The sequence below is a fragment of the Frieseomelitta varia genome, unplaced genomic scaffold (assembly GCF_011392965.1).
Source record: "Frieseomelitta varia isolate USP_RPSP 00005682 unplaced genomic scaffold, Fvar_1.2 scaffold_693, whole genome shotgun sequence".
In the NCBI taxonomy this organism is placed as follows: Eukaryota; Metazoa; Arthropoda; class Insecta; order Hymenoptera; family Apidae; genus Frieseomelitta; species Frieseomelitta varia.
In genome coordinates, this window is record NW_025110471.1 from 21,176 (window position 1) to 44,118 (window position 22,943).

General features: G+C 31.8%; 5 protein-coding genes across 9 annotated transcripts; 3 read left to right on the forward strand and 2 right to left on the reverse strand.

Annotated features, from left to right (window-relative positions):
* Positions 1-1,422: 1,422 nt before the first annotated feature.
* On the reverse strand, positions 1,423-2,908 carry LOC122535285 (BLOC-1-related complex subunit 8 homolog). Of its 4 annotated transcripts, XM_043666697.1 has the most exons (4): positions 2,823-2,908; positions 2,694-2,743; positions 2,013-2,099; positions 1,423-1,936 (listed from the first exon to the last, which is right to left on the reverse strand). In XM_043666697.1, the coding sequence occupies exons 3-4, from the start codon at positions 2,068-2,070 to the stop codon at positions 1,479-1,481; spliced, it is 516 nt and encodes a 171-aa protein (XP_043522632.1). In that variant the 5' UTR covers positions 2,071-2,099; positions 2,694-2,743; positions 2,823-2,908; the 3' UTR covers positions 1,423-1,478. The 4 variants fall into 4 exon arrangements, with proteins under 4 accessions (XP_043522632.1, XP_043522633.1, XP_043522631.1 ...); XM_043666698.1 differs by lacking the exons at positions 2,694-2,743; positions 2,823-2,908 and adding an exon at positions 2,195-2,428; XM_043666696.1 differs by lacking the exons at positions 2,694-2,743; positions 2,823-2,908 and adding an exon at positions 2,262-2,427.
* A 176-nt stretch (positions 2,909-3,084) lies between these two features.
* On the forward strand, positions 3,085-4,286 carry LOC122535284 (protein canopy 4). The gene is made up of 5 exons (XM_043666695.1): positions 3,085-3,267; positions 3,347-3,473; positions 3,560-3,694; positions 3,774-3,938; positions 4,023-4,286. The coding sequence occupies exons 1-5, from the start codon at positions 3,162-3,164 to the stop codon at positions 4,171-4,173; spliced, it is 684 nt and encodes a 227-aa protein (XP_043522630.1). The 5' UTR covers positions 3,085-3,161; the 3' UTR covers positions 4,174-4,286.
* A 231-nt stretch (positions 4,287-4,517) lies between these two features.
* On the forward strand, positions 4,518-6,133 carry LOC122535283 (serine protease 27-like). Its single transcript, XM_043666694.1, has 3 exons — positions 4,518-4,780; positions 4,859-5,397; positions 5,473-6,133. The coding sequence occupies exons 1-3, from the start codon at positions 4,541-4,543 to the stop codon at positions 6,131-6,133; spliced, it is 1,440 nt and encodes a 479-aa protein (XP_043522629.1). The 5' UTR covers positions 4,518-4,540.
* On the reverse strand, positions 6,007-6,966 carry LOC122535286 (28S ribosomal protein S33, mitochondrial). The gene is made up of 2 exons (XM_043666701.1): positions 6,722-6,966; positions 6,007-6,606 (listed from the first exon to the last, which is right to left on the reverse strand). The coding sequence occupies exon 2, from the start codon at positions 6,583-6,585 to the stop codon at positions 6,229-6,231; it is 357 nt and encodes a 118-aa protein (XP_043522636.1). The 5' UTR covers positions 6,586-6,606; positions 6,722-6,966; the 3' UTR covers positions 6,007-6,228.
* Positions 6,967-7,151: 185 nt separating this feature from the next.
* On the forward strand, positions 7,152-22,867 carry LOC122535275 (guanine nucleotide-binding protein subunit gamma-e). Of its 2 annotated transcripts, none has more exons than XM_043666674.1 (4): positions 7,152-7,256; positions 9,241-9,513; positions 13,449-13,615; positions 21,401-22,867. In XM_043666674.1, the coding sequence occupies exons 3-4, from the start codon at positions 13,503-13,505 to the stop codon at positions 21,504-21,506; spliced, it is 219 nt and encodes a 72-aa protein (XP_043522609.1). In that variant the 5' UTR covers positions 7,152-7,256; positions 9,241-9,513; positions 13,449-13,502; the 3' UTR covers positions 21,507-22,867. The 2 variants fall into 2 exon arrangements, with proteins under 2 accessions (XP_043522609.1, XP_043522608.1); XM_043666673.1 differs by having other exon boundaries at positions 7,158-7,256; positions 9,241-9,606.
* The last annotated feature ends 76 nt before the right edge of the window (positions 22,868-22,943 follow it).

Genomic DNA, 22,943 nt, shown 5'->3' on the forward strand with positions numbered 1-22,943 from the left:
AGTAAACATTTCATCTAACGTAATTGTTGCATTTCAGTCGATAGTTAAGATACAAGAGTTTCATGGAGAATAATAGTCTCGTAAATTTTTTTGGAATATGGCTACAAGAAAGTCTATGAAGAAGTCGGAAACCAGTAAGAGTGAGCGCGAGTTGGTGGTGAAGCTACATGAGGAAGGAAAATCTTATCAGGAAATTGCAAAACACATAAACAGGAGCAAATCGACTGTACATTATATAATTAAAAAGTCAAAGAACGAGGGGAGCATCTTGAACAATGCTCGAACAGGACGGCCAAAGAAATTAACTTCCAAGGAGGAGAAGCTTGTTATAAGAGAAATAAAGAAGAACCCGTGCATTTCTGCTCCGCAGCTTGCTGGGATAATTGCTGTCAGCTTTGGGAAAGATGTGCATGCCGAATTGTGTCGTAGAATTTTACGGAACAATGATTATCATGGAAGAATACCACGAAAAAAGTCAGATGTTGACAAGGCAAACATGAAGAAAAGATTAGGTTTGGCAAGAAACTCTGTTGACAAAGACAATAGGTTCTGGGACAAAGTTATTTCCTCAGACGATAATAAATTTAAGCTTTTTGGTGCTGATGGACAACATCATATATGGAGAAAGAAAAACGTGCAATTAGAGAAATAAAGTTTACTTCCCACTGTGAAAACATGGTTGTAGCTTGGCTCAGTTGTGGTATATAGAGATGTATGAGAAGATCAGAAGTTTTGTTTTTGGTTTGTTGAAAGTTTTTATTTTCAATAAAATAATATAAATATTTGTTTAGAAACAACTATTGTACAATGCTTTTTGCATATTGAACTTTTCTACAGAAAACTTAAAAATTTTCATCTTCATTTTATAGAATTTCTGTTCCACTGGAATTCTATAAAATGAAAAATATATATATTAAAGATGGAATACTGCTACGAATAATTTATGCCAAAGCAGGCCTTGATATTAAGATAAATTAATATAAAAATAATTCTTACATTTGGATACTATTGTGACTCCAATAAAAGATATGTTAATGTTTTATTAATTTAGTATACATTATTAAACTTTCTTCTAATTTTACCCACATTCTTAAAACTTATATTTTCTACTTGCTGTAATATTGTAAAGACTGCGTGAATTTTATTTGTTAACAGTTTGAAGCATAAGCATTCAAATAATTTAATAAGCAAGTGTACACCTCTTTAAACTTTGAAAAGCTTTAATAACATTGAACTCTTAAATTTTTAATTTGGCTAAACAATTAGCTTTTCATATAAAATAATATTGTAAACATACAAAAAATGTTCAATTTTTCAAAATGTAAGAGTATTTTATATTACATACTTTTTTTATATAACTTTTTAACTTATAACAATAAATAAACTTATCGTGTATAATTAAAATCAATTATTTACAATATCCACATTTATACTTTTCAATATATTCTATATTAATACATTGAATTATTATTTTAAGTTCAATTTGTTTTTTGAATCTCAGTGGAATATCTGGCATGATTCATCATAGACTCAACTCTGTTAGCAGTTTCCCTTACAACATCAGATATTTCATCAGGTAAATGATCTAAGGTAGGAATGTGTGCAGACAGTCTTTTGTACACAGAATCTCTGTTTCCATCTTTCTTGTGCCTACGTTGTTCTTCATACTTCAATTGTTGCTTGAAAAATATGGCATTCTTGATAAATTCTAAAGTGTTCTCAAAACTTTTTCCAGCTCCGTGCATTGTTTTAATAGCACTTACGGCATATTCCACATCGTAACATCTGCCTAAAAGTTGCTGTTGAAGTGCAAGTACTTCTACACGTTTCTCTACCATAGGAGGCAATGCCTTTCTTACATGTTCCTGAAGTCTATAAAATGCGAGTGATGGTTCATTTGCAACTATGTGCATATTCTCAGATATACGTTCAGTTGCTAAAATGATTAAAAAAAAGTAAGATCAGTAATGATCTAAATGCATTTGCAGACAAAGGTACCACAGAATTCTAACCTTTCTTAACTTTCGTTTCTAATTCTTGATCCGGTTGATATACTTTTGCAGTCATCATGCAAGATATTGTGTTTAATTATCAAAAATCTATAAGAATAAATGTTGTAAAAAATTTCGAAATTAAATCAACTCGGTCAATTGATGAAGAATGATATTTTGTATTTTATAATATGCACAATTATCATGTTCTCCAATAACAATTTCCATGTTCTTATCAACGTACGATATATGATATTATAAATAACTTACTCAAATATTTTCATTGCATCGATGAAAATCTTGATAAAACATTAATTTGTTTTCACCGCCATTTATTAAATACCCATTACCGGAAGTTAATTATAAGTAAAACTATTTTTTTCTCGGTATATGTCTATACTGTTGATATTATTTTCAAACGTGTTGTTATGCTAGTACGTAAATTTGATTTATTTTAATAACGTGATATGTAAATATGTAAATTAGCAAATTTAAAATTATTCTACACAACCATAAAATACAAAATATGTTCATGTGGATAACGCAATAAGCGGGAGATTAAATTTTAAGAAGGAATATAATTTGCAAACTTCTTATTATTTAATTTAAATGTTATTAGATACAACCGTGAATATTTTTATCTTCAATGACGGATTAAAATCAGGAAGGAAATTTTCAATTGATGGAATCAATATAACTTACGATTATACCGCAAGGATCCAAAATAAAAACCTTGAAGATATAAAAAGCTTCTGGAACAGAAAGAAAATAAACTTTTCAAATCATAAAGAATGAACGCTTTGAATCAGTTGTTTTTTTAGTAACCACTACCTATACATCTTCAATGTTTAGTCATCTTCAACTTTTCCCGCACTGTAGTGTTTCAACGCTCTATGGACACGTAACTCAAATCAGCTTGAAGTAATCGTTAGAATAGGATTCTTAGAATGCTTACGATAGCCGATAAGTTTCCATGATTATAAATACAGCTAACATTTTTTTCTGTGTGTACGCCACATAAAATTTTTATACATTTTTGATATAATGCTAATAAGAAAAAGTATAGATATGAGTAGATGTAAGCCAGAAGTATCATAGGTGTGAGTAATTCGAATCATTCCATGGCCATGCAGTTCCTTTAAATGAGTACTATAATTTTATGATTTTATAATGCATATTTTAACGCAAATATTTCTGACGCACTTGTTACTTTCGTATCTTGTAAGTGGTGGCCCAGAAGAACAACAAGGTGTTAAGTATGCAAATAAATGCGAAGGTAACTATATACATACAGTACACATTGATAACTTTTTAGAAGTGTACGGAAAAAACAACACATCACTGTTTTGTCATAGTTTGCAAAGTTGTTGCCACCGAATTAGAAGCTAAATTAGATGAAACCGGCAAAACACGCGATGTACTTGAAATTGGGTATTCTGTTGATGATGTTTCACCCAAGAGAAAGAAGGAATACAAAAAATCGTAAATGTTAAATACGTTTCTTAAAATTTAGCTCTGTCTATTCACAAATTTTTATTTACTTAAACTTCGCTTTTATTCTTGTTTAGAGAATTACGTTTAGTGGAAAGTACAGAAAATCTTTGTGAACGTATACTGGAATATAACATTCACAAGGAACGTACAGATAGTACTCGGTTTGCTAAAGGAATGAGTCAAACATTTAAAACACTTCATGGACTTGCGTAAGCTACAATTGAAATAGTGAATACTTCAATTAAAAAAGGTAATGCTAGAAGTAATTATAATATTACATTTATGTAGGGATAAAGGAGTTAAAGTAGATCTAGGAATTCCATATGAATTATGGGATAAACCATCTGTTGAAATTACTACTTTAAAATCACAATGTGAAGATTTACTTGAAAATCATGAATCTGACATTGAAGAGTGGTATCATAATCATCAAGGAACAATTCCATTAACTAGGTACTGACTACCATTATTGTAACATTTCATATGGAAATTTTATTTATTGAATTTAATTCGAGTACATAATTTTTATCTCACTAGGTATTTATGTTCAGAAAGAGTATTGAAAGATGATGATGATTCTTGTTTAAAAGAGAAAGGTGATATTGGTAATGAAGTCAAAAAGAAAAAGAAGAAGAAGCAAGATGCAAAAATTGAAAATAAAGAGAAAAATGTAAAAGAAGAACTGTAAATTATAAAAAAAAAATTACTAATACTATCAAACATTATTATTATTACTATCATAATTCATGAATGAAATACTCTCTAATTCATAACAAGAAGATAAAATGAATAGAGATTGGATATACTAACGTAAAAAATGCAAGTCAAATAATATTACCTGATATTCTATGAAGTCAGTACTTTCTAATTAAAACTATCATTAAACTATATCTTTTTGTATCTAATCTATAAATAATATAAATACTGCCACTACTTAATTACCATAGTTATTAATATACTTACTTTTTAATAAATATTTTACATTCAGTAAAAATCATGTATAGTTATTTTAACTTTATAGCATTAACTTGAAGATAGCTATATGAGGATAAAATATGTTTCAAATTTGTACACATTTTTATTTCATTTTAATGAAAATGTTATTTTATATTTGGTTTTTTCTGATTTTTATAAATTTAAAAGAGTATAAAAGCATACTATTAAAGGGTAAAAGAGCTCAAGATGGTCAATTTCCCTGGTTGATACAGTTTCAAACAGTAGCACCATGTGGTGGAGTACTTCTTTCACCAGATTGGGTTTTAACCGCAGCTCAGTGTGTTCATGACAAGAGAAATGTATGATCCTTTTTCTGTCTAACATTAAGGAAAGAATATGTATAGTCATATTTTAATTTTATTATATTTTAATTACAGTCTATTACTTTAGTTGCAACTGGATTAAATGGAACTAATTCTAAACAAACATTACCTGTAAAAGCTACATATATATATCCCACTTACAAAGCTTATTCTATTCTTCCCGATCGAGATCATAATATAGCTCTTTTGAAGCTTATCAAGCCATTTGACATGTGTCATAATAAAATAATTCTACCTAATATTATGTCTGTCAGATATGATGATGACTACAAATTGTGTTTGATATTTGGATGGCAAAGTTATGTTTCATTGTTTTCAAAGGTCCTAGCTAAGCCAATTCAATATTATGAAGTAATTCTTAATTCCTGGAAAATGTGTACATATATGCTAAAAACAAATAAAAATTATACAAATGTATTTTGTGCAATGGTTGAGTTTAAGGATGAAATGAAAGCCTGTGCTGGTAATCCAGGTTCTCCAGTTATATGTGAAAATCAAAATCATGAAATAGCTCTAGTTGGAATCGCATCATGGACAAATTTTTCTTTAGACTGTGGAGATCTTCCAACATATATTGACCTTGGTGCATTCAGGTAAAATAAAATTAACAAAATTTTTAATGTTTTAAATATGAAAATTAAATTATAATGCATAATTTTTACAATTAGAATATGGATGAATAACTTAGTTTTTAATAACAAAGACACAGAAGAATGGAAAAATAATAGTAAATTAAGTGAAAAACAATGTATATTTAAAGGAAACACTAATGTACATAGTTGCTTATGGAATCATTCAGATCTTTTACAATTAGACACAGAAGAAATAAATTATTGGCCAAGCAAAAAAGTGCATTTACATAATATATCTGAAATAATACAACATGAGGAAATACCTACAGAAACTATGAATACAACTTACTTTTGGATCAAATTACATCAGTCTGTTTCTAAAAATCATAATAAAAATGCATCTTTCTTTGATGGCTACTATGAAACATCTTACACAAATACAACAAAAAAACCAAGTAACAATATTTATACATATAAAGAAATTGGAAGTTTTCAAAATAACAATCAAATTGTAGGAAATTTGCAAAAACAAATTAATGCTAAAAATAAATCATTATTATACAATAGGCCACAAATTCATGAAGTTGTAATAAAGCAAAACGAGGATCAAATAGAAATAGACGATTTTGAGTTATTGCCATTTAGTTTTGAAAACATAAATGCTTCTTATTCTAATATTGTTGTAGCATATCCAAAGAGACTATACTTATTTTTTCATTTTGTATTTTGGAATCTTTACATTCTTATTTATACATAATACTTGGTATTTAAATATACACATGTATTATATGAAATTTTTTTACAAAATATACAGTTTGGTGTAATACACTGAATTCAGACAAACAAAAAAATTCATGCGTTTTGCTTATTTCTAAACATTGGTGGAACCCATTTCTTTTTGCCACGAAGTTCTCTTAAGCGTTGATATTCTTCTTTAAAATCTTCATGTTCATCTCTAAATAATCCATAATCTCTTAGGTGTTTCATTAATAAATCAGTTTCAACGTGCCGTGGATAATAGTCAACAATTTCTGGTCGTTTGTTTACCGGTTTTTCGCTAAATAATTTCACTACCTTCATAGATTTGTTATTAGTTGTCCTTGTTACTTCGCCAAATATTCGATTACTTAAACGATTCATATGTTTGGCATAACTGGTACCTGCTTTTGCAAGTTGTAAGTATTTGTCCGTTTTGGAAAAGTGTATCATTATTTCTTTTCTAAATATATCCTACATACAGATCAACAAATTAAGGTTATACAGGTTAGAAAGCACAATACTAAATTAAATATAATTAATTTTGAATCTGGATCATTAATGTATGCTGTTTCAATTAAATACATACTGTTTAAATATATAAGGATATAATATAGTCCTTATTATTCTTTTCTTCTTAGAATTTTCGGTTCCAATTATAAGTAGAACTGTTCTGACTGAATGTATGAAAATACCAAGGTCTTTTAAATGAAATCCTATTTAATTGTTAATTTAAAACAAACATAATTTTTTACAGAGATAAATGAAAAAATAAGAAATTATACAAGAAACTTCCAAAGTTCTATATTTTTTTAATAACTAATTTACAAATATATAAAATTATTACAAACATGATGTTCTTACGTTTTATTTTTTTAACATATATCTAGAAAGAAAACATACATCATAGAATTTTTATTATATTATAAATATTTATTTTATTTTTACATTTATTCTATTATGTCTATGTGTAATATAAATATTGCATGATTTTTCTAGTATATTTGAAGGATTTAAATTTCCCGCCTGGTTAGTCGGCGCATATGGCGCAAAATGTTAAGTCGAGGAAATTTGAATTTCAGTGATTATAAGCTGGTATTTAAAACATTTCCTTGTGTATAAATGTAAGTACATTAATGTTTTATTATTTTTCTTTAACTATAAGAAGTAGTAACATCAAATAATATAAAAATAAAATTAATAATGAAAAAATTTTAACGATACAATATGTATATGCATACATAGCTACTCTTTCATTAACCTGTTTACATATCGTAATTAGAAAAAAAAATGTCTATTGGATGTTTACAATTCCTTATAGATATATACAAATGTGATGATATACTTTATTCTTAACAGAAATGAAACTGTACTTAAAAAATCGAGAAATTTGTAGATGTACAAATTGTTATATTCATAAAATTAATAATGCGTTAATCCATAAAATTAAAAATGAGTTAATCCATTTTCCTCGATTCATAGGTTAAACATTAAGAAAGGCAATAGCGTTTTTTGTAAAAGATTCAATGAGAAATTAAAAGATATTAGATCTTTATTAAAAATTTCATTAAAGATCAGTGATATATTTGACCATTTTTTAGTACGTATATAAAATAAGAAGATAGTAAAATATTCACTAAATACAGAATTGTGCAATATTAAATAGAAAAATTATAGTTGTTAAAATCTTCAATTTTATTAAAATATTAAGAAATTTATGCAGATATAATTAGATTAATCCCGTATCATTTATTCAAGCATCGTAGACAAATAAACACATTACTCCTTTCATGTTCGGCTACTAATAGAAATTTCATCTAATAAATCTAAACCACCAGTCAATAAATCAATCCCTCTAATCCACCAATGAAATTTTCCCTTTAGTATTAATCGGTTTTCGTATATCCGTGAAATTCAGTTAGAACACAGCAAATGTATTGATATAAATCTCGAACAGTCTACTTCTGGAAATGCAAATACTTTAAAACGTACAGTCGTAAATAATTCTTAATAAATTCAATAAAAAACTAAATTAAATTTTATTTATTGTATTTACAGTTGTATAATTTACAATTTGCAATCTTTTATAATATATATCGATTAGGAAAGCTTAAATAATTATTTAGAAAAATAATGAAAGTAAAAACTACAGTAATTTTTGATGCCTTTTGATGGCTGTTAATTAATTTTGATCAATAACTTAATCAATAAATTTTGTCTACAAATCGGTGTATATATTTGCATTTCATACAAAAATAGCATTGTACATTGCTTTTCTTAATGAAAAAGACATTAAACGGTAAAAGATCAAGTAAATGATATGATTCAACATTTTAGTCTAGTATACCTTACAAGTAGATTTTGCCAATCTTGTTAGCAAACATAATAAGAAGCTTGCGCTATGCAAGAATGATCAACAGTGGCTAGTAAGTGTGTTAACACTAAGATTAATTAATACAATGACAGACTAATTCCTAAATTCATGCCGAGTTTTCATTTACTGTTTTTAAGTTTTTGAATTCTCTTGCTAGTTATTAACTATTATATACAATTACTATCAACTATATCATTATAAACAAAATAAAAACCAACAAAAAAAAATTAGCAGTTTTTAAGAAACTTTTAGAAATTTTTTAATTTTCACGTTTTGTAGTATTTCTTAACATGCCTATACTATATATATGTATAACTAAATCATAATGTTTACTAACATTCAATTTATTGGCTAACATTTATACGAAATATATATTTTAAATTTGTAAAGAAATATGTTTATACCTATATACGTATGCTAATTTTTTATTTTCCCGTAGTAAAGGAGCCGCACTACATTTACTGACAATAACTAAAGAATTGTAATCAACATGTAAGTACTACATGTACAGATTACAGATTCGCGTGCCATGAATTTGTTAATATTTAAAACGAAATATTTTTAAAAAAGTTAGCATTTTTGGTTTATCCCTATTTAATAAATCAATTTCTGTTTCAAACGTACGCCAAGCTAGTTTCATCAAAAATTGCATCATATCCGTGTCAACATGCATATATAGCAACGACATATACCTTTAGAGACAATAAACATCGGTTTATTTTATTTTTCCATAGAGAACTTATTTTCATCGATGCCATAAGAAGCGTGTAACGGAATCGAGAGCCATCCAGGTCGAGAGGAAGGTTAACACGGTCAGTTTATTTATTACGGATTATAAGCAGACCGAACATTCGCCGAGGAATATTCTTATGACAACAATGATTGAAGATATCGGCACGTAAATTACCAGCAAATTAGATTGCCGAGTTTTGTTGAGGCTTCCGTAAGCGAATCGAGAAACCTGCCAAGAGTCAGCGCATCTCAGAACTTCTCCGACCTCCGGCAAGGTGAGTGCTACTCTCTAATATTCGACCACGATTATTGGGACGGACTTCCTGTGACACGTGCCCCCTGCTGTACACCGAAATTCTGTTTACTGGGTAAGTGCCAGTATCGAGAATACCTCTCGAAAATATCATCAAGGAAAAATACTCGATTCGATTCTGCGAGCCGAAACGGTTTCGAAACGACGGAGCCTAGACCTAGTTGATAGAGATAATTATTATCTATGAAGAGCGGTGAATTTTCGTCGCGGTGTCGCGTCTACGTGCGCTAGGTCGGTGTGAATGCACCGAGCTATTTCAAAATGATCGGGAAAGTTTCGGCTGGCATTCCGCGACGTTGATTTTTCAGCTATCGTTGATCTTAGTCTTAGCGTAGGCTGGTTATACACGCCTTGCATTTTAAGAGACATTTCTCGAGGCTGAAGTGAATGTCGAGGCAAATGGACGCAGCAGGTTTTTGTTCTCTTCAACTACGAACTTTATTTTCCTTCGTTGGCAAATTAAATTAAATTAATTAATCGCAAAACGCAAGCGTTTGTAATTTTTATCCTTCTATCGAGGTTTATGTTCGATCATTGGTCGTTAATCAAATAATATGTTAAGCTAGATAAAACGTGTTATACGGAAAAAAGTCTGGAGAAATTTGATAGACTTTGATATTAAATTTGATTAGTTGAATTAAGTTTGATTAGTTGAATAATGCTCTTAAAAAAATTGAAAATGTTATATGCAACATATTTTTATATGAATTTGCTGTGTAATTTATACAGAATGATTTGCAAAAACGTAATTTTCTATAGAAAGAAAAAAAAAATGAATCGAAAATAAAAAAAGAAATTTTTTTAATAAGATTTCGTTCTCGAGAGGATTGATTTTAAAATTTTGAAAATGTAGCAAGTACGTGAATACTTCCAACTCAGTAATGACTTCGTAAATCTTGGTCTACATCTTTTTCTTTAGAATCTATTATCTTATCAATGTAAGCTAAGAAAAATACCGAATAACGCAAAATGTTTGATGAAGAGAGATGCATACCGTGGTCCAAATTATTACTTAGATATACATGCTTGATACATCGATTTCTGCGAAATCTTATTTGAAAAAAACTGTACGTTTTATTTTTGACTTTTCGATAGCTCCTATATTTTGCAGTACAGCAAAATTATATAAATTTTATATATTATTTATATTTTATATATTATAATTCTATATAAATTAGATGAAAAATAATTTAAAAAAGGACAGAAGGATAGATTGCATGATATAAAATATTTCTACAAAATATGCGTAACGTTTGTTATACCAGACTAACAGAATTTAAAATTTTGTTTGCTGCACATAATATGCATATATAGCACATGCTATATGCATATGATCTAGGTTACTTACATGCTGTCCCATAAATAAGTATAATATCAACAAAAAAGTGATTTTTCATAAAAAAAATATTTGTTACACTTGATGCATTTTGTGATAGTATAGCGAATGGATATTTATATGATAGTAATCATCAATTATGCATAGATAAACTCGCAATAGATGGGAAAGTGAAATGAAACGTAAGCTATGATTATTATCATAATCTAAAATATGGAGGAGATAAATAGCAGTATAAACACTCGCATCTATATTTATAGTATACGCGTGATAAAAATCAACTTCTATGATAGGGTCATTTAAATGGATGTTATTTTTGGCGTGGTTTGTAGAGGAATGACCTTGGGTAGCAGAAATGTCCGATTTGAGTGGAATAGTGAAAAATTAAATTAAATTAATTTAATTATTTCCATTTGGATCCAAGTTACAAATAACTTATATATATATATATATAATCATTTGTGAAATAATGTTTTTCTTCTTACATTTTCAAAAATAATAAATTCCAATGAACCTATACGAATTCGAAATATTGTAAATTTTAAAATTGATTCATTAATGTTTTATTTTTGAAATTAGAAGAACTTGTGCCAAAGTAAGGCAACTATCGTCTGAATCTCTATTATGAGTGACATTATTATTGCGATTTTAATTTTAATTAATAGCAGCTTGATAACTTGTAATTTTGTCGCGTAGAAATAAATTTTTGGAATTAATTTCTCTTCCAAGTTAAATTAATTTGGAGTTTTCTTTTCCAAGTTAATTCATGTCATCTATTTAGTTATTAGTGTGGAAATATTTAAATGTTCATTCCATTTAGTAACTAAATTTGAAATTTATTATAGACATTTTTCTTTTTCAAAATTCCAACTTGTATAACTTTATTGTGAACATCTGTGTCATGACTCGAATATTTTTTATTATCCCAAGCCTGTTTCGGAGCATGCTCTGCTTGACATTGTGAAAGCAATTTCTTGGAAGATTTTATTACAAATAAAGTAGCGACTACTGTTTACGTGTACGATCAGACGTGAGTAAAATTATTCTTTATTCTTTAAGCTTTTGGATTGTACATTTGCTGACATTTAGAATAAAAGATAAATATTCCTTTTTATTTCTTTTATTTATTTGATTATGTTACTTACACATATACATAAAATATTTTTTACCGAAAATAGTTATATTCTTATAGAGAAAGGAAACAGGCGATCGCAACATTTAAAATGGTATAAAAATTACGATAAGATAAATATTTTCTTTTTAGAATTTAGATTAACTACAAATATTTTGTAAAATGGAAGATCATCATTGACTTTGTTCGGAAAACGATACTTATTGTTAGTCACGTTGAGGAACGAAGCCGTAGGAATTATTAGCTACTCTATGTGGAATGTGTGTACGAATTCGATAATTACAATGCGTGACACAATAATCTTGGTCAGTGTGTGAGTAAAGCAACGGATTAGCTTTTCTTAATTCTATTGTTACAAATATTTGAGAATCGTATAAAACAGTAACATAGTATCTGTTGCCAAATGATAGAATGGAACTACCGTTTATCACCACATTTTACATCATGTTTCAAACGGATGTTGAAATTTAATTTATTTATGGTACTTTCCCCTGCCTAACGATCATTACCGACAGGGAAGAATAAGCGTATAAACCGTAAAAAGAGAAGAGGGCGTTAGAAATTTATTATGGGTACGCGCATTGTGTTTGTTCCATGTGTTCCTCGTTAAGATTCAAGCTTCGTTGCTTCCGCTGGAAGCGTCAAAGGGTTCTTCATTGAAAGTGCTTAAAAACAGCTCGTCAACAGAACAGAAGAATAAGTATCTAGAAAAAATAATCCCACTTGTATGTTATTCCCACTGGGATTATTGAAAATGTTAGGAACGCAGAGATTATAATTCGCAAAGATTTTGATTTTTACTCTTGGAAATTTTTCAGTTAATCGAAGTTCAACTGTAACGAGGCTTCGTATTAAAGCATTTTACTTCAGATGCTGTTTTTGAAACATCCGCGAACGCTCTGTACATACTCGACATGTACAAATAATTTATAATTCCGCAATTGTCAGCAACAGCATCCCCTCACTCGGAGCAAGATAGCACAGAGTTTAAATCTGTAAGAAAAAGAGGGTCATCTCTTTACAAGCGATCTTCTGCTAATTTGCCAGGATCGTGCCAAACACCGTTGGTTAAACAGAGTTTCCAAGAAATCCAAGATCAAGTCAATCTACGAAAGCTACGTTTGGTTGTACCAAAGTACCAAGTGCCTTCGGTATAATGACCTGTAACGCGTACATATATGGATTAATATAAAACAACATGATGAAACGGCTACATAACGCTTCGATCCGCACGATGACGGTTTGGACGTCACGTGCGTGCGAGAAACAGAATCGGGATCCGTTGTCATCTCGCGGAGGTCGCGACGAGGGAAAAGTTCGTGCACTTTTCCTCGCAGAATCGAATTTCCTGTTGCCAGTCTGTGACGTAGGTTTGGTGTTCCAATAACAGGAGTCCCCATACATAGTCGGTTCTATTGATTTTTCGTAGAGGCGCAAGCGCTATTCGGCTCTTATCTGGCAAAAGGGAGGCGCGGCTATAACCATGGATCCCAGTGTACTCGCTAACATGGACAAGGACGCACTGAAGAAGCAGATCGAGAACATGAAGTACCAAGCTGATATGGAACGGTGGCCCCTGTCGAAGAGTATTGTCGCGTAAGTCCATTAACCCTTCGTTTTTTCGTCCGTGTCTCACCTTTTGTACGTCGTTGTCGCAATTTCTTTTTTTTTTTGTTGCTGATTTACATTCAGAATGCGTGCTCTGTTTCTCAGTTCTGTTTTACTCATCTCATTTGATAGATGATGGTACGGCGAGGATGGTCCATGGAAAGTTTCGTGCTACCCGTCCAACAACCCCATCTATCTCATCCTATATTCATCAATTGTTCGTGAAATTTCGTTTGCGCCCTTTTATTTTGCCGTTGTCTCGTTTGATACGCTGATTAACACGCGATGTTACTTCGCGTTCATCTTTGTTATCGTAAGTCACTTGGTTGATAATTTTAGTGGCTGTGTCGTCTCATTTTAGCCTTTGCTTCGTTATAGTTCGAGTAATTGGTCCTGCGTGCTTTTTGGTTCGATTTGGTCCGTTCTGTCAATGATTTTTATTGTAATTTATTCGGTAATTCCTAATCGTTTGCCGATTGTATACGAGGCACATTTGTCAGACTGAATATTTTATTTTATATTTTCTTTGCCCTCCAGGTATCGTACAAAGAAAGTTCAGTGAGACGATTCATCATTTTTTAATGGGTTGCATTGACGAAGTTAAAGAGGGTTGAGGATTTAGACAAGGGGATAGTGGTGACTTAAAAATTCAGACTTTGACTGAAGCTCCTGCAGGCTTCTAGGGTGATTCTTATACGAGACGTGTTCACAGTAACGCTTTGCGCTGTTCTTCAATAATTTTTCTAATGAGAAATTATATACTAAAAGACACAGGAATGTTTTATGATGGTAAAAAATAAATCCTATGGTCATTTTTCATACATTCTACAAAGTATCTGCAGTGGAAAATGTTTAACAGTCAGAGGTATATTTTTATTCGTATTATATATGAATTTTACGATATTCGAGAATTAGTTTTACTTCGAATGTTTCTGTCATAGATAAATTTAGCACGACATAATGATTGCCCAAGGCTCTGTGTCGCATATTATTTTTAATTTAACTTTAAGATTGATTGATCTAGAAGAGTGATTCATTCAAGTGATTATAAATTAAAATTAATTACATTTAAATAAACCAAGTGATTTTGTGTTTTATTTAGGATTTCTTTCGAGCCTACTTTTAGTTAAGAAGTTATTTATAGTACACGTAATGTGTAATATATAAAGAGTACGATGAAAAATTTAAGTAGCAAATAATTTCTGTTTCTTAAACTTCTGAAACTGTATTTAGATAATTCGAAAATTGATAAAAACAGAATATTGATGAACGTGATACATTGTTACAGTGGACGTAAAATTTAAATAATTACTCGCGTTCTTTTTTTCAAATTAATGTAGCATTCTTTATAATTTTTGTTGATAATTTTTGTATTTGTATGAATATTCCATGATTCTATTTAAATAATAATTTAAATGACAACTTTGAACGTTATATCATATTGTTCTATACTTGAAATACGTAAAAATTTTTATTACGTTCAGTTAGTTGTATGCATGTCTGTATGTAAATATGAATAAACTACCAAACTACGAATGTTTATTAAAAAACTGATGATAAAATGTATACTACATATATAGAAACTAGATTTATTTTATACATGTGTTTTGTATATTTTTACAGTTGCAAGAATATATTAGATATTCTATATTTCTTATATACAGTTATATATTTCAACTGAGATAATAATGATAATAATTCAATTCTCATTCAGATATAAAAATTTTCACGTATCGTCGTACTTATTAAATTTACTTTTATTTATTTCAATGTATAACTATCTATACTATTCTATAACGAGACAGTTCTTTTAAAGGCTTCGAATCTTTTTATTGAGCTTCTTTCGTGTTCTTGCTCGTACACATTCGCTTATTCGAATCCACGCTTGCCTCCATGTGAAATCTGTTTTCTCCTTGAAATTCTTATGGCGTATTCCAGAGACCTTGAAAAACTTTAGAGCTAACGCCAGACAAACAATTTTACCTCGCTGTCTTTGATAATCAAAAGAATTTGAACGGCCAAGGAAACGATTACGATGATTTTTGCAGTGGGAAATCTCGCAATCGTAAACCCAAGGATTTGCCTTGCATCTAACGGAAAGGCTGATTCTATCGTGAATCTCTTATAATCGGGCTAACATTGAACTCAGCGAGATTATCAACCTTCTTTCCAATTGTTCTGTCATTTTCTCTATTACCTTGTACGTATTCAATTGTTCGAGAAATTAGTTGCAAAATTGAAGAAATTATACCAGACGTATATGTATATATGTATATATGTAACGAAGGAATTCCGTTGTTTGAATAATCGAATGTTTGAGTAATGGATTTTCAGATAATGGAGATGCTACAGTAATTCGAATCACAGTCATTAGATCGCCATAGATTACGGATAATTAGACGTGTAATTAGACTTGTGACAACCAACCCCCTCCCAGTGTCAATCACCCGCGGTCTCTCTTCGATTCTATTCTGTTAAAAGGGTCATTACGACCAGTAATAACTATATACATAAGTTATTCCAGTTTATTAAAGTTGCTCAACTTGTTCGATTGAACATGTCTAAAAATCAAATTAGATGTTTTCATGACAATCGCTTAGTTTGGGAGTTCGTCAACTTGTTTCTTTTTTTCTTAAGTATATAGAAGTATCCATTGAAGTTCAAGAAAATTGATTTAACGATCAACAGGTTGAAAGTTATTGACGTACTGGATAAATAGATTATAGTGCTTACACTATGACAAATTTGTAACATTAAAATTGTCAATTGATTGAGATGATTGAAGAATTTTGAATGAACTCTCTAAGACATCTTACATATATGGTATAACAAATACACATATATATATATATATATATATATATATATATATATATAGTGTAATCAAAAATCTGCTAAATATAATTATTATTCTAAAATTTATAGAGTCTAGCACAAAATCAAAAGAATATTAATAAATCGGTCAGAAATTAATTGTAAGGCAGGATCAAAATTAATACACAGCAGAAATTAAGTTCCTTCTTTGGCAATTTAAGATATTATTTGCGTTAATTAATCTCGGAATTCCAAACTTGTACAAAAAGAAAAAGTAGGCGATTATCGACGAACGCTATTTTTAATATTGTTTTATGTTATACTGGGATAATAGGTCAAATCAATATTAGTAATTCTGGTTTTCTGGCGTAGTGGATTCAGAGTCTTCAGGTCCAATGGATACTTGATCCTCAACGAGTCAATGAATCCCTCTCGTTTTGAAGATTCACTCGCGTCATACATTCGTACCTTACAGCTTAACATCGAACGTTCAGAATCTTTCGATCGTACACATGAATCACATGCTGTTATCTGATCTCAAGACATTTTTAATTAATTACTCTTTCTTAAACTATCGTGTTCCTTTATCTCGGCGCTTAATTAACACATGTTGCTATCTTGCATGCACGGTTATCCGTTCGAAATTATAAAGATTTATAAATTTCACAAAACTTCTCTCGCTATGATCTTAATGAGATAACGAGAAATTTTACAATTACATATTTACAGATATAATGACATACCAAATTATCAAATTTGTCTTGAAATGTTCAACGAACGTTGATATCCCTTTGAACAAACAAAATTGGAAATTCTAAGTTCTATGATTTCAGCCTGGTGTTACGTCGCGATAAAATAATGCAGATGATAGTTAAAAGACGAAGAACCGAACGACGTAGTATCGATCGCACCGTGTTGAATCAACTGGAACGAAACAATCGTCTCGGTGTCGTGTAAAGATCGTTCGGACAATGTGATCGGAGAAGCCGCTTCCTAGACAAATCGAAGAACGCGGGACGTGTAGGTGACGTATAACCGGTGTAATCGGTGTGGCATGGCCTGCCGCAACGCGCGGCCAGTAATCGACAGTCAAGGTTACATTACACCAGCGTTCCCGGTGGCGTTATTACATGCTGGGACAGGATCTCCTTGGACATAGAGTATCCGTTAATCGCATATTCGTGGATTAATCGCTTTTAGACGCTCGAACTCTAGATAGACATCCACTCAATCTCACCTGGTATTAAAACACCTAGAATCACAATCGCAGGTCGCAGGTAGAAAGATGATGATTCGATCTTTCTCTATTTTCTGATTTTTCATTTTTTTGGTTATTTAATCGAAAGGGAATTAAATTTTACATGTTGAAGCTTAGTGTGCTACTTTTCAAATAAATATCGTCTATCAGTGTGAAGTTAATAGAGGATAGGTGAAAAAAAAAAAAAAAAACGACACGTTATTACGACACACCAAGCGGATACGTTATAATGATACAGACACCGGTTGTCAGTGTCGGCGAGATCTCGAACAAATCGTATTGACGCAGGCAATTAGCCTGAAATTTCGCTGGGATCGCAGAGAGTTTAACGACACCGTGTAACTAACGAGACAACAGACGCTTGGTGTTTGATAACATATGGGAAGTTGTGTACGGTGTTGCGGAACGAACGCGGAACCACGGCGCTGTTGTCCGCTGCGGTTTTTCGAGGTGAATCGCACGCGAAAGCAAAAAGTTTCCGCGGTCTGCACTCTCGGAGAGTGTCGAAGTGAAAGGTACTTACCTCTCATTTTTTTCCTCCTCTCTTGCCGATCGAGCTAATCTCTCGCTCGCGCTGTCGAGCACCTAACGCCGGACATTCTCCTTCCTCCAGCGTCGCGCGCTTTTCCCCATCGTGCACGTCGCGATACATTCGAAGAAACGGCATTGTCCGCGCCAACTGCTTACGTACAAAGTGGCTCATGAAAGTACTTGAACCATTGTACCACCATAGAGAACCTTCTTTCGCGTGTATATGTTCAAAACTTCAAATTTTCACTAGCAGTCGGATTACGACGCGATTATATTAGCGAAATTTGAAACAATTCCGAAAATGTATGTAAAAGTTACGAGAGAGATGCTTATCGTTGATACGTTTTTTTAGTAGAAAATTAATCCATAAAAATTTTCTACGGTAAGTGTACTTTCGGTACTTGCGAAACTTTGCTCTCGTCGCGCATGGGAGAAGTTGGTTTTCTTATCGTGTACTAACTTCATACGTCTCATATTCCATAAAAATTTCGACCAATAATTTGACAGAGTGGAACACGTAAACGTGACATGAAGTATAATGAACGTGAAACGTCTGCGTGAAACGTCGGAATTGACCCAGTCTTCGCTTTTGCATACAATTCAACGTTTTCGAACTTGATGTACTCCGAAGTTGATGATACAGTCTTTATTATAGGGTACAGACGCACGTGAAGGTTTAGAAATTACGTTGTGAAAGTTGTAGAAACTATTTTCTATCATAATGAACGGGCCCTTTGACTATAATACAATAGAAGGATGCAAGATGTATTCTTAGTGAATAGAACATAATTCATTTTTTAGAAAGAGAGCAAGAATCGTCGCAAGTAATCGGAAAATTCTCAATCAATTGCAGATAATGTCGTGTTTCAAGCAAAACGGTTCTCTGAAATAAGCATTGAAAAGTAACTTGTGCAAGCCGCAACAGGTCATTAACCCACATCCGTTTCTAATAAAGAGTGATAAGTGAAAGCTTATGATTTTCTCGCTAATGGTTTTCTGCTAATCTGTGAGTTGACTGGAACAGAAGATTCTTATGATTAGAGCTGTTATTGATATTCATTAACAGTGATTGACAAACAAAAGTACAATTAACAAAGATTCAATTAGAATTAGATTATTATATCTTCTCTTCGATAAACAAAAATCAGTTGCTTATTTTACTCGAAATAGAAAAGGTAACATTGAAATTTGATTTAAAATCGAATTTCAATGATTAAACGTAAGCGTGAAAATTGGTGTACTGAGATATTGGAGTATAGTAAAAAAGAAAGTTGCTACAGTGTAGATTGAAAAGTATCTCACTTATCCCTGACTAATGTTAGAGATATCTTAATTATTAAAATTTCTAATCTACATTTCTTTTCTACGTTAGATACGTTTATAGTTTGTATTAAAATTCATAAAACGTTTAGGGTACAAGATAAGATTAATTTCTTCGTGTTTTGAAAAAAAATCCTGCATAATACCCCGTTCATTCAATAAAAATGGCCCCATTAGCGTTGCGTAATTTTAACCGTATCTCAATAGCAGACACCTCTATAATTCAGACTCTTTCCCTCTGTAGTTCATCAGTTTGAAAACAGCGGACAGGAATCATACTTGCGATTGCATCTAGGTATAGAACTTGCCTTATTCAGCGCCATAACTGAAGAATTTGTGTCGTATCCTTCCAACTTATTCTTTACGATCAAATGTACGTTCGAGATAACGTTGCATATCCAAAGATCGGTGCGAACTACGAGACGCAGTAGAAAGTATAATAAATTCAATAATAAATTCTAATCGAGACATCCGATATTATTGCAATGGATATTATTAAAAGGTTCAGTAAAGTATTTGAAGTGATATTACCATAGATAAATTCTAAATGGCGGTAAACTTAGAGACACAATGCAGAATAGATATAATTTCTAAACTTTTAATGTTATAAAAAATAGTTTATATATATATATATTGTAATAAAAGAGATCTGAAAAGCTTGAAATAACCTAGTTTGAAGTACTTATCTCTCCTAATATTTTACTTTCTCCTTCTCACGGATTTCAGAGTCTTCTCATTCTTTTTTCATTGAGGAGAAAACCAGACTGTTCCGACATCGTGGAATAAATTGATTACAATTTGAAGTTAGTTGGAAAAATTATTCGATCGCGATCAAGTAATCGTAAACCTTCGGAATACAGAATTCTCCTTGAACGCAAAATCGGCCAGAGTAGTTGCCGAGTCCCTTTCACCGAGCCTTCGCGGCGAAACGGCCAACTATTCGTTTCTCGCTGCACTTTTCTTTGTATCGCTTGCAACCTTGTTACGTTTATAATCCTGCATGTATATCTCGTCTCTCGAACACCTAGAAATTTATCGCGATTTCTCCGCTCTTTTCTGAAATAATCAAATATATTCTAAAATACTTATTACGCCAGGCATACATATGTATCGAATAAAATAAAGTCACAATGTATTTTAGTAATATTTAATGTTTAATATTTAATGTAGTAATCATTAATTTTTAGTAAAATTTAAAAATTATAAAATTCAATTTAATTTATCAATTTTTTAATAGTTGTATCTCTTAAAGCAGTTTATTGCGAAGATTATCACGTATCAGGTATTAAACAAACTGTATCAATTACTTTAAAACCTAAATTACAAAATTAATGATCAATTTTATCAAAATCGATATAGAGTACAGACAATACAAGTTCTAGCCAGTAGGTAAGTAATGTAACTGTTATATAATGATAATGTAATAAGAATTACGTAATGGCGATATGGGAAAATTATTGATCATTGAACCTACGAACACAAAATCAACAAGTAATGGCAGTTAACGTACTTGCTAATTTTCCGATCGATTTCTTTTCTGTAACTGTTTCCTTTTCGACAAAGATCTCAATATTCAAAGCTCGTATTTTACACGTTTTTTTCTTTAATTTTGCACATTGAAAGTTATTTTAATTTCGTTCGTAATTCAGTAAAACCAATCGCTACATATAAAATCACGTGGAACCATTTATGATGATTTCAATCGCTAATAAATGAATGTATCGTTTCTCGATTCTCAAAGCGATTCAACGACTCTTTACCTTTTCCTCTGGATGGTTAATTTCAGTCTACCTATCAATCATCGATGTTAGTCGAAGGAAGAGATTAATAAAACATGTGCCTGCTTTCAGGATGAGGGAATACGTGGAAGAGAATGAAAAGACTGATCCACTGATACACGCGCCCGACAAGAAGAACAATCCCTGGGCCGAGAGAGGCAAATGCATAATCATGTAATCAGGACATAGAACCGTAGGGGAGAAGGAGAAGGAGAAGAGGCGAGGAAGCAACTGAGCGAGTATCATCCGAAGCGAGCGAAAGAAACGGAAAAAAACGTTTTATAAGCCGCGTTTCTCAAGTTAAACCTATGCGAAACAAAAAGATAAAACTAAACGAGAGGTGCGGACAGGTTAAGATAAAAATAAATAAATAAATAAATAAATAAATAAATAAATAAATAAATAAAAGAAATACATACGCGTAAAAGAAGGAAAAGTTTAAAAAAAAAAGAAAAAGACAGACAGACAGAAGAAGGAGGAAGAGATTAAAGAAAGGTTAAGAAAGACGCGCGACGGATGAGAGGAAGCCACGATGAGAAGGAAGAAGAAGAACAAGAGGAGAAAGAGAAGTCAGGCGATGGCGGAGCGATTTGGATGAAACCCTGGAAGAGGAAGGTGCCAGGAAAGCAGCGAAGTCTCAGAAGGAGGAGTGATTGGTTGGCGCGAAGCGAAATCAAACTAGCCGGAGGCGAATTATTCAACAATCTGATTTTTCGCGGTTACCTGCTCGCGGTGACTTTCCGTTCGGCATGCAGACGAACGTAGCAGCGCGTTTTAGCTCGGCTTTCTTCGTCTCTCTAATCCCCGTGGTCTCTCGAGTCGAATCCTCGAGTTGTCCTGAATCGATCGTCTGGTCGAAGCGGGCCCCGATCGACCCGGGCAACGACGAACAAGTACTGTGTATCGATATTAATTGGTTAAACTTTCACATCGTGTATCTGTCGCTCTCTGTCTCTCTGTTTCTCTCTCTCTCTCTCTCTCTCTCTCTCTATTATCCTTCGTTTCCTTCTTTTCAATCGGCCGCTCTCTTTCTTTCGGAATAAACAAACTTCCCTTCCGATCGAGTGGGCTCGATCCAGTCTGTCGGAGGATTTTCAGAAAAGCAAGGACACGAATGGAAAGTCATGGGGACACGGTGAAAATTTAATCGATTTGGTCGATCAATGAGGACGAGACGAGAGAACGGGCGAAACGGCGCGAAACGAAACGAGGCTCTCCGCGCTTCCGCCTCCTCGTCGTTCCGAGTTCCGAGTTCTTGGATGAGTTCTGAATATATCTGTTCCGATTCGATTCAATTCGTTTCGATTCGAACACGTGTTACGCGTCGTAATACATACATCGTGTGCAATTCAAACCGTAGTACCACGGAAAACTCTTTTGAATCGTTCATTATATCGTGTAAGGATTATTTATCTTAAGTACACAATGTAATCTAACGTCATTATATGTACACACGTTATACCATATGTCGTACGATTAATACGCTATGCATATTTCTGCGAATTTCTTACGAAAATATAATATATTCACATCGTTTAATGGAGATTATTGTATGCTGCTTCGTCCTGTTCCTTTTACATCGGGTGTGTCGGTTTCTTTGTCGCGCGGTTTCGTG